Genomic DNA, 12,057 nt, shown 5'->3' with positions numbered 1-12,057 from the left:
TGGCCACTGCCACCAATGAGAAAGGAAGGGGGGACAAAAATATAATATAAATAAATATATAAGGATCTGGGAGGGGGAGGGGGTTGGGGTATTGTGGGGGGCTGCTACACTACAGAAAATATTAAAATGGCAAAAAATTGCAAAAAAAACCACTTGTTTTGGGGGCAAATTGGGTACTGGCAGACAGCTGCCAGTACCCAAGATGGCGGCAATTAGGTAGGGGAGAGGGTTAGAGAGCTGGGGGGGGGGATCATGGAGGTTGGGGCTAAGGCAGGAGTCCATCACAGCTAAAACATTTTAATTTTTTTTATTTAAAAAAAAGAAAAACTCCTTTTATTTAGTACTGGCAGACTTTCTGCCAGTACTTAAGATGGCGGGGACAATTGTGGGGTGGGGGAGGGAAGAGAACTGTTTGGGAGGGATCAGGGGGTGGGATGTGTCAGGTGGGAGGCTGATCTCTACCCTAAAGCTAAAATTAACCCTGCAAGCTCCCTACAACCTACCTAATTAACCCCTTCACTGCTGGGCATAATTTACGTGTGGTGCGCAGCAGCATTTAGTGGCCTTCTAATTACCAAAAAGCAATGCCAAAGCCATATAAGTCTGCTATTTCTGAACAAAGGGGATCCCAAAGAAGCATTTACAACCATTTGTGCCTTAATTGCACAAGCTGTTTGTAAATAATTTCAGTGGGAAACCTAAAGTTTGTGACAAAATTTGTGAAAAAGTGAACTTATTTTTTTATTTGATGACATTTGGCGGTGAAATGGTGGCATGAAATATACCAAAATGGGCCTAGATCAATACTTTGGGTTGTCTTCTAAAAAAAAATATATACATGTCAAGGGATATTCAGGTATTCCTGACAGATATCAGGGTTCCAATGTAACTAGCGCTAATTTTGAAAAAAAGTTGTTTGGAAATAGCAAAGTGCTACTTGTATTTATGGCCCTATAACTTGCAAAAAAAGTAAAGAACATGTAAACATTGGGTATTTCTAAACTCAGGACAAAATTTAGAAACTATTTAGCATAGGTGTTTTTTGGTGATTGTAGATGTGTAACAGATTTTGGGGGTCAAAGTTAGAAAAAGTGTGTTTTTTTCAATTTTTTCCTCATATTTTATATTTTTTTTATAGGAAATTATAAGATATGATGAAAATAATGGTATCTTTAGAAAGTCCATTTAATGGCGAGAAAAACGGTATATAATATGTGTGGGTACAGTAAACGAGTAAGAGGAAAATTACAGCTAAACACAAACACCGCAGAAATGTAAAAATAGCCATTGTCATTAAGGGTAAGAAAATTGAAAAATGGTCCGGTCATTAAGGGGTTAATTGATTCCTTTTTAATTGAATGTAACTAAGCCTGATAAAACATCTGTTACTGTGAAACGTGTCGCTTTGCATGATACATTGTGTTTTGTCCAATAAACACTTTTAATTTGTATGCTATCTTGGCAAGTTTTTTGAGCTGCACAGCTTTTAATCAAGCATTACAGCATTGGATTCGATCCTCTGTTGCTGAGACAGATATTACACAATGCTCCAGAGACAGGAGGCAAGTTAGCCGAAGGACTCTATAAGCATCCGGTCTGCCCTACTTGCACATATATGTGCTTTGCCAAATGTGAGTATATTTTATTTGTCGTCATTTATGTTCCAGTTGGCAGTTTTACACTATGAGGCTCCTTCTCTAATTTTTTCATAAAGTGTTAATTGTGCCCTTAGTTCACAAACACTTAGATGTGAAACATTTTTGTAGATTTAGCAAAAAATCTAATTCGCTACCTCAGATAACTCTAACATTGAAAGTCAAAATAAACGTTAAATTGAATATACTACAGAGTGATCTGAGATAGCAAATTTTATTTTACATAGTCACCATAAAAAAAATAAAAAAAATATGTGAAGATCTGATACTGACAATCATCATTGTGTCCATACTACAATGCCAGATAATATAATGAAAATAACAAAAACAACCCCAAGATGGCAGTAGAGTCAAACAAAACTTGGACATTAAACAGTCATATGATCATCAATGCTCCTAAATTCGAGAAGGGTCCAACTGCAGAGTGGAGCTCCACTCTAGACAGGAAGCATGTGACCTCCACTCAAAGCTTTTTTTTTTTTTTTTTTAATCAACTTTAATGTAACAAACAAGCTATAGATTGTGACAATGATTATGAAAACGAAACATTTTGTAGCTTTCTTGTTCTTCTTGTTGTTCATTCACAGTGTTTTATGCAGATTGTGATTTATAAGGTAACCACTGTGAATGAACATTAACCCCTTAGTGACCAGACCATTGTTACATTTTCTTACCCTTAAAGGGACACTAAACCCAACAATTTTATTTCAGGATTCAATTAGATAATACAATTTTAAACAACACTCCTATTTACTTTTATTATCTAATTTGCTTCATTCTTCAGATATCCTTTGTTGAAGAAATAGCAATGCACATGGGTGAGCCAATAACAGGAGGCATCAATGTGCAGCAACCAATCAGCAGCTACTGAGCCTATCTAGATATGCTTTTCAGCAAAGTATACCAAGAAAGTGAAGCAAATTAGATAATACAAGTAAATTAGAAAGTTGTTTAAAATTGCATGCTCTTTCTAAATCATGAAATAAAAAATTTGGGTTTCATGTCCCTTTAAGGACCAGGGCTATATTTTCCTCTTACTCATTTACTGTACCCACACATATTATATACCATTTTTCTCACCACTAAATGGACTTTCTAAAGATACCATTATTTTCATCATATCTTATAATTTACTATAATTTTTTTAATAAAATATTAGGAAAAAATGAAAAAAACACACTTTTTCTTATTTTGACCCCCAAAATCTGTTACTCACCTACAACCACCAAAAAACACCCATGCTAAATAGTTTCTAAATTTTGTCCTGAGTTCTTTGCTTTTTTTGCAAGTTATAGGGAAATAAATACAAGTAGCACTTTGCTATTTCCAAACCACTTTTTTTTTTAAATTAACGCTAGTTACATTGGGACACTGATATCTGTCAGGAATACCTGAATATCCCTTCACATGTATATTTTTTTGTTTGAAGACACCCCAAAGTATTGATCTAGGCCCATTTTGGTATATTTCATGCCACCATTTCACCGCCAAATGCGATCAAATAAAAAAAAATTGTTCACTTTTTCACAAACTTTAGGTTTCTCACAGAAATTATTTACAAACAACTTATGCAATTATGGCATAAATGGTTGTAAATGCTTCTCTGGGATCCCCTTTGTTCAGAAATAGCAGACGTATATGGCTTTGGCGTTGCTTTTTGGTAATTAGAAGGCTGCTAAATGCCACTGCGCACCACATGTGTTTTATGCCCAGCAGTGAAGGGGTTAATTAGGGAGCATGTAGGGAGCTTTTAGAGTTAATTTTAGCTTAAGTGTAGTGTAGTAGACAACAAACAGCTTATGCAATTATGGCACAAATGGTTGTAAATGCTTCTCTGGGATCCCCTTTGTTCAGAAATAGCAGACATTTATGGCTTTGGGATTGCTTTTTGGTAATTAGAAGGCAGCTAAATGCTGCTGCGCACCACACTTGTATTATGCCCAGCAGTTAAGGTGTTAATTCATTAGCTTGTAGGGAGCTTGTACATTTAATTTTCACTTTAGTGTAGTAGACAACCCAAAGTATTGATCTAGGCCCATTTTGCTATATTTCATGCTACCATTTCACCGCCAAATGCGATCAAATAAAAAACATGTTTTACTTTTTCACAAACTTTGGGTTTATCACTGAACAAACAGCTTGTGCAATTATAGCACAAATGGTTGTAAATGGTTCTCTGGGATCTCCTTTGTTCAGACCCCCCCCCCCTTCTACCTTTTAGCGTACATGTTATGTACTTTCAGCTGTCTGCCAGTAGCTAATATTTTTATTTGCTTTTATTTTTTATATACAGTGGATATATAAAATAAAATCTGTAGTGTATTTGCCCACCCTCATTCCCCTACCACTCTACCCTCTCCCAGTTTATTTTACTAATCTATTATCCCCTCTCCCTCCTTCCAGCTTCCAACTTTTTCCGTAGTATAAGCGTTCCCACCCGCTCCTGCCCCTCTCACACACCCTACTGCCTTCTTCCTCCTACCGCCAGTGATGGGCCACCCACCTGCCTCCCTCCTATCCTTCGCATGCCACCAACGATCGGCACCATCACTGGCCCTCTCTGCAACGGTTGCTTAGAAAATGGTAATGCACTATGCCTCAATATTGAGGCATTTCTGCAATCTGTGTCCCTTTCTGTATTGTGCAGCGGTGGTGCCAAACGGTGGCGTGGGAGGGTAAGGAGGGAGGCAGGTGGGAGCCCCATCGCTGGAGGGGCTGGAGAGGCTGGGACCACTGTGCTGCATAAAAAAAATATGTTAAGATAGGGATAGAAGGATAGTGATAGATGGATAGAGATAAATGGATATAGGTATAGGGAGATAGGGATAGAGATAGAGGAATAGAGATAGAGGGATAGATGGATAGGGATAGATGGACACAGCAATAGAGGGATAGAGGGATATATGGATAGTGATAGAGATAGAGGGATTGGTGATAGATATAGACGGGAACGGGTGGTACCTCTGCACTGCAGAAAATTAGATGTTGAAAGTGGCAGGGAGGGTGAAGGAGGGAGGGGGGATAAGAGAGAGGAGATCTGAGTGGATGGGGGGGTCAGATGGTAGGCAAAGGTTCTCGGAGGGAGAGGTGGGTAAATAAGGGAGTGGTTAGTAAGTTGGACACATTTTTGACCGTCTACACGGACTTTAACACTAGTATTGCAATAAACAGATAGCAAATGTGGAACAAATTTGGTTATGTTTTCAAAAAGTAACTGTTATTTTAAAAAGAGTTAAAATCCTTTGAGCCACTTATTTATTTGTGGATGTATACACAGCATGAACCCCATCATATGACAGACATGTTATCAGACTTGCCCAACGCTCTTTATGGAAAACATTGGTGACAACCTTGCTACTTCATATATTTTACCTTTTATGAATAATAAACAGTTATTTTAAAAGGGTTAAAATCCTTTTGGTCACTTATTTCTGTGATGATAAATACTCGGCATGAACTTCATCATAGAATAGACAAATATTTTCAGCATGGCCCAATGCAAACAATCTGGTGCCAACTTTGCAACTTCATATATTTTATCTTATCAAGTAAAGGTATTTAAAAAGGGTTAAAATCATTTGGCCCACTAATTTATGTGTGGATATATACAGGGCATGAACCCCATTATAGAATAGACGTTATCAACCTGGCCCAACGCTTTTTAGAGCAAAAAAATTGCAGGCAACCTTGCCATTTCATATATTTTACCTTTTCTAAATAAGTAATTGGTATTTAATAACTTTTAAAATCCTTTGGAACGCTCATTAATGTGTGCTTATATACATGGCATAAGCCTCTCTATAGGACATACATGTCTTCAGCCTGTCACAATGCTTTTTATATCAAACAATCTGGTGCCAACCTTGCCACTTCATATATTTTACCTTTTCTGAATAAGTAACTGGTATTTTAAGTGTTAAAATCCTTTTGGTCGCTTATTTCTGTGATGATATATACTCGGCATGAACATCTTCATAGAATATACATATTTTCAGCCGTGCCCAATGCTTTTTATAGCAAATTTTTTGTGCCAACCTGGCCACTTCATATATTTTACCTTTTCTGAATAAGTAACTGGTATTTAAACTGGTATTTAAAAAGGGTTGAAATCAGATGAGTCACTCATTTCTGTGTGCATATATACAGGGCATGAACCACTTCATATTTTTAAGTTCTAAGCCTGACCCAATGCTTTATATGGCAAACAAACTTGTGCCAACCTTGCCACTGAATATATTTTACCTTTTTTAAAAGTAACTTGTATTTAAAAAGGTTTAAAATTATTTGCGACACTCATTTCTGTGTGGATATATGTTCTAAGCCTGAACCAACGCTTTATATGGCAAACAAACTTGTGCCAAACTGGAGCTCCACTCAAGATAGGAAACATTTGACCTCCACTCAATATTTTTTTTTTTTTTTAAATGGACTTTAACGTAACAATCAATAGACACAATAATTCAGAAAACTAAATATTTTGCTTTCCTGTTCTTAATGTTCATTGACAGTGGTTTATGCTGATTGTTATTAATAAGGTTAAATAAGCACATTCTTTACATTAACTTATGTTCTGTTAGGGCAAAAGTATAAGCAAAAGTAATGATAATTGTAAGTTATAAATACATCATCTCCGTAAATCACACCTGGGTGCCATCAGGGGGTTACAGGGGTGACTCCTGTCAGGGGCCAAATGGGCCAGGGTTCCCCATGAGGCAAGAACAACTATTATTTTCTTTAAACAATTTTGGCAGCCACCAGAGGGTATTACAGCAGAGTGCTACTGAGTGTGGTCAATTTTATTAAAATGAGTAAAGCATCAGCATTTGAGAGGATTTTTGAGTGTGCACTAAACCACTATGCGTAGTGAGACAGACTTGGCACTTAAAAGGATACTAAACACAATTTTTTTTCATTCTAGATTCAGATAGAGCATGCAATTTTAAGCAGCTTTTTAATTTACTTCTATTATCAAATTTTCTTCGTTCTCTTCCTATATTTATCTGAAAAAGAAGAAATAAAAGCGTTTGAGCCGGCCCATGTTAGTTTGAGAACCTGGGTTACGCTTGCTTATTGGATGGCTAAAAGCAGGCACCTATTAGCAAACTCTATCCAGGGTACTGAACAAAAAATAGTCATGCTCCAAAGCTTCCATTCCTAACTTTTCAAATAAAGATAGCAAGAGAACGAATAAAAAATTATAATAGGAATAAATGATAAAGCTGTTTAAAATTGCATGCTCTATCTGAATCATGAAAGAAAAAATGTGGGTCCAGTAGCCCTTTAAGTTTGTACAGTGTGTGTCTGAGTCAGATGGCAGAGCACTTTCATTTGCAGAGGAGGTAGGACTTACATAGTAATTTTTTTTATTTCTTTGTGAAATTTTGGATTGTAACTTCAGTGTGGTAGTAGTATGGTGGGGCCAGGGGTCCATAAAAAACATTTATTTTTTTTAGCAATCTGCAGCAGTGTATTTATGATTATTTGTCAATGCTGTAGAAATTCTATATTTAAAGCCATGCATAAAGGTTTCCTCCTTAATACACAAATGGTAGTTGCCCTTTTGAAAGATATTTTTTTTGTAATATATACATTTTAACTACATTTCAGTTTACTGCCCCTTTATGCAAGGACTTTACAGATGCAAGGAGGCATTTTATCTATGATTTTTACATATGCATAAAAAGTTATACTTTCAAACTAAGATTTCTCAGTGTTTCAAATGATACAGGTTAACTTAACACTGTTCAGTTTACAATACAGCTGACTTAATTTTGAAATACATACAAACGAGCCTAAATCATGCATTTAACCATATCTAATGGTATGAGACCTAGTGCCACGGCTTATGGTTCCACCAAGACCATATAGAGTACAGCATTTTCAAAATCCATAAGTACAGCTGACAGATGGGAACATGTTTACACCATAATTGAAGTGTTGATCTTGTTTGGGGGAAAAAACACAAACATATGTCAACCTTTTAAAAGTACTTTTCTTCATCTAACCATCTACTGATAACATTAATCTACAATTTTGAATTCATAGAGTTTAATTTTTGTTTGCACATTTGCAAATCTGATTGTTTAAAAAGTGATCTCTTAATTTCTGCAATTTTTTTTATCATGCATGTCACACACTGTTTTGTTGTTGTTGTTGGTCTCTCTGTGAGAGTGGGTGTATATGTCTTTGTGCATTATCGATGTATGTCTGTGAGGGTGTGTGAGTATGTCTTTGTGCTTTTTCTATTTGTGTCCCTGTGAGGGTGTGTGTATGTATGTCTTTGTGTATTTCCTCTTGATGCCTCTGTGAGGGTGGATGCGTATGACTTTTTTTTTAAATGTGGATGTCTCTTTGAGGGTGGGTGAGTATGTCTGTGTGTTTTCTTTGGTTGTCTCTGTGAGGGTGTGTGTATGTATATGCAGTTTCTGTGGGTGTCTCTCTGAGAGTGTATGTCTCTCTGTTTTCTCTGGATGTCTCAGTGAGGGTGTGTGTGTGTCTCTATGTCTTTGTGTGTTTTATGTGTCTGTGTGTTGATGGGTATATTATGTTAGTGGGTGACTTGTAACCGACACATGAGGGCATTTTGAAACTCATATGATTGTCTGTAATACAGCAAACAACACCCACAACTTCCTTTAACATGTTTCTTAGATAGACATATATGGACATTTTATTTTACTCCTCTAACTGCATTTCCTGTAGCCTCATGATGCGAGACTGCTATATAACTGCTGTGTATACTTACAGTAAACGGAACTAGTGAGAAACACTCTCTGTTCTTGTGTGCTTTCTTGCTGTTCCCCGGAGCTCTGGAGAATCGTGTTCAATCAAGGTCAGAAACCATTTGAACTTATAACCCTAACCTTATACTATGAAAGCAGAAGCAACAATAGGCTACTGCTATATATATATATATATATATATATATATATATATATATATATATATATATATATATATATATATATATATATATATATATATATACTGTTACCTATAATTATCTTGTACCTTCATACTTGTGGTAGTGTGTTATTAAAGCACTGACTCAGAAATGGTGTTAATTATCTTATTTTTTTATTATTATCAATAATTTAAACAGAAACACACCACCACCCCTTGTCCATCAGTCATTTGTTGAACATGGCATTAACTTGGAGGCCCTGTTGGTCAAGACATGCCTGCAAAAACAACTCCATATCTTCTCTGTGCTGAAATACAAAGAGGAATGGCTCCCTTGCTTCTGGTTCTTCTCTTTGCATCACGTTATCTATGGGCTTCTGGCGGTCATCTTCATTCATTGACACATAACTTGGCATGGTTATGCGCCCACAGAACAGTGCCTCATTCTTGACAACCCATTGTATAGCAATGTGTAGATCTTTAATGATTGCTGGCTCCTGTGTCAAGCACATGGGAGGAAACTTAGTCATAGTCAGAATCAAAATTGTTATTTTCATAATAAAAAAAAAATCATTTAAGGGACACTCAAGTCAAAAACAGACTTTTATAAATCAGAAAGAACATGCAGTTTCCAATTTACTTCCATTATAAAATCTGCTTCGTTCTCTTGTTATCCTTTGCTGAAGGAACAACATTGCACTACTGGCAGCAAGATGAACACATATAGGTCGCGTTCGGGCAGCGCTCAGGAGCTAGTGGAGGCGCTTCACTTCCAGCGATGACGTGGCGCTAGGTGACGTCACAAGCAAGGGAGCTTAGAGAAAACGATTGCATGCGCAAAGGGATCTGCTGCACAATAATGAACGTTTTTAAATAAGCTCCCTTGTAGCTGACTGTAAAAATGTTTAAATTGTGTCTCTCTTTATTAGTGGAGGATTATTTTTATTTAAGCTGTTTACACAACACCGTTGTTCGAGAATGGTTTCCCCTGCCTCTCGGCAAACATTGGAACTCTGACCCACCTTCATTCAGCTGTTCTCAGCTCAGCCCCTGTAGCTTATCCTGCCCCATTCAGCTAATAATACTACAGGTGCTGAGCTGAGAGCAGCTGAATGGAGGTGGGTCAGAGTTCCGATGTTTGCCGAGAGGCAGGGGAAACCAGAGACACTGGGGAAACAATTCTCAGCATAACACCGGATAAGCATGACAGCAGCATTTAGTACAGGGCAAATTGGAGATAGGTTACTTAGCCTATCTCCAATTTGCCCTGTACTAAATGCTGCTGTCAGACTTATCCGCCTCACCTGTCCCTCCTCTGCTGCTTATAAAAACATGGCAGCCTCCACAGCAAAACGTGTGTGGAGGCTGCCATGTTGCCAAGCGTCTGAGCTTGCTCTCAAAAGTGACAGCTTTTCCAGTACGATGGAAGCGCTGGGACTTATATCATCAGAGCACTCAAAAACGCCAGGCATCTCACTTGCAAATGTGAGGAAAACGCTACAAGCGAGTCCCAGTTTGCTTGGAGCGCTGCCCGAACGGAGCCATAGTCATCCAATCGCAAAAGACAAATGAGTGCAGGCAAAAATCAGCAGCTAGCTCCCACTAGTGTTGAATATGTGTGTATTCTCTTTCAGCAAGGGATAACAAGAGAACAAAGCACATTTAAAAATAGATGTGAATTTATAAGTGTCTTAAAATGACATGTTCTATCTGAATCATGCAAGTTAAATTTTGAATTTACTATCCCTTTATCTCCTTAAGGACCGCAGTTGTAACAGATGAAAAAAAATTAAATAGTAAAAATAATAAAAATAAATAGTTATGTAGGGTTAGGGTTAGATCTAGGCTTAGTGGTAGATCTAGGGGAAGGGTTAGATCTAGGGGGAGGGTTAGATCTAGGGGAAGGGTTAGATCTAGGCTTAGTGGTAGATCTAGGGGAAGGGTTAGATCTAGAGGTAGGGTTAGATCTAGGCTTAGTGGTAGATCTAGGGGAAGGGTTAGATCTAGGGGGAGGGTTAGATCTAGGGGGAGGGTTAGATCTAGGGGGAGGGTTAGATCTAGGGGGAGGGTTAGATCTAGGGGGAGGGTTGGGGTTAAAAGGTCACTGAAGGAGAAAAAGGTTAATCGTAAAAATTGAAAATTGGGTATTTCAAAACTCAGGACAAAATGAAGAAACTGTTTAGCCATCTTGTTTTCTTGCGGGTTGTAGATGCGTAACAGATTTTGGGGGTAAAAGTAAAAAAAAAAAAGTGTGGTTTTTAATATTTTTTAATCATAATTTATAAAAATATTTATTAAAAATTATAAGATATGATGAAAATAATGGTATCTGTAGAAAGTCAATCTTATGGCGAGAAAAACGGTATATAATATGTGTGGGTACAGTAATGAGTATATAATATGTGTGAGTACAGTAAAGGAGTAAGAGGAAAATTACAGCTAAACACAAACACTGCAGCAATGTAAAAACAGCCTTGGTCGCTAACGCTAAAAAATTGGTACAACAGTCAGGTCACTAAGGGGTTAAACATGGTAAAAAAAAAATAAGTAAGAGGGAAATTACAGATAAACGCAAACACTGCAGCAATGTAAAAAGAGCCCTGGTCGCTAACGCTAAAAAATTGGTACAACAGTCAGGTCACTAAGGGGTTAAATATGGTAAAAAAAAAAAAAAGAAAGCAGCAAACCTTCTTCTTGTTTAAAGAGAACTGGAGGTTGTGGATGTCACATTTTTGTTGTGTAGAGTGGAGCTTTAAATAGTTCAGTATTGTTCATATAAAACAGTAGATAATACATAAAAAAACTAAAGAATTACTCCTGTGATTTCCTGAGATGATCTATTTATAACTTAGAATAATCATTACATTTGCTTATACTTTGCCTTAACCTTATAAATGTCACTCACTCACCATAAACCAAAATAATGCAATTTTGTTTTCAGAATTGTGCCTATTGGTTGTTTGATACATTAAAGTTTATTTAAAAAAAAAAACGTTTTCTGAATGATTGTGCATATTGGTTGTTTGATACATTAAAGTTTTATTGAAATAGAAAAAAAAATTGCAGTGGAGGTCACATGTTTCCTGTCTAGAGTGGAGCTCCACTCTGCAGATAGACTACTTTGCTAAATTCTAAGCAAATGAAATACAAATAAGCGTCTCGTATATAAATATACTTACACATCATTCATTCGAATTATCCTATTTTTTTAATCTTGATATGATGTACTCAACATTTACATATTATATCAATATACTTTCTTTGTGAACTATGTGTTCTAATATATGTTTTAATTACTATGTCAAGCACTCACTTCATTATCACTTTCCGTGCTTTCAAGTATAAACACTTTTATTCTCATTCACATTCATATACTGCACATATTTTATCATTTTATATAAATAGTTTTTATTTTTTTATGTACATTTATAAATATATATACAAAATGGAGGACATTTTTGTAGTTCTATATAACATTCATATGTATAGTTATATACCT

General features: G+C 36.5%; 1 protein-coding gene across 1 annotated transcript; it reads right to left on the bottom strand.

Moving 5' to 3' along the window:
• Nucleotides 1-8,710: 8,710 nt before the first annotated feature.
• LOC128651666 (structural maintenance of chromosomes protein 5-like) lies at nucleotides 8,711-11,518 on the bottom strand. The gene is made up of 2 exons (XM_053704663.1): nucleotides 11,468-11,518; nucleotides 8,711-9,055 (listed from the first exon to the last, which is right to left on the bottom strand). The coding sequence occupies exons 1-2, from the start codon at nucleotides 11,468-11,470 to the stop codon at nucleotides 8,786-8,788; spliced, it is 273 nt and encodes a 90-aa protein (XP_053560638.1). The 5' UTR covers nucleotides 11,471-11,518; the 3' UTR covers nucleotides 8,711-8,785.
• Nucleotides 11,519-12,057: the final 539 nt, after the last annotated feature.

The sequence above is a fragment of the Bombina bombina genome, chromosome 3 (genome assembly GCF_027579735.1).
Source record: "Bombina bombina isolate aBomBom1 chromosome 3, aBomBom1.pri, whole genome shotgun sequence".
Taxonomy (NCBI): Eukaryota; Metazoa; Chordata; class Amphibia; order Anura; family Bombinatoridae; genus Bombina; species Bombina bombina.
The sequence above is the reverse complement of the archived record's forward strand: the minus strand, read 5'-3'. Positions and strand labels throughout refer to the sequence as shown.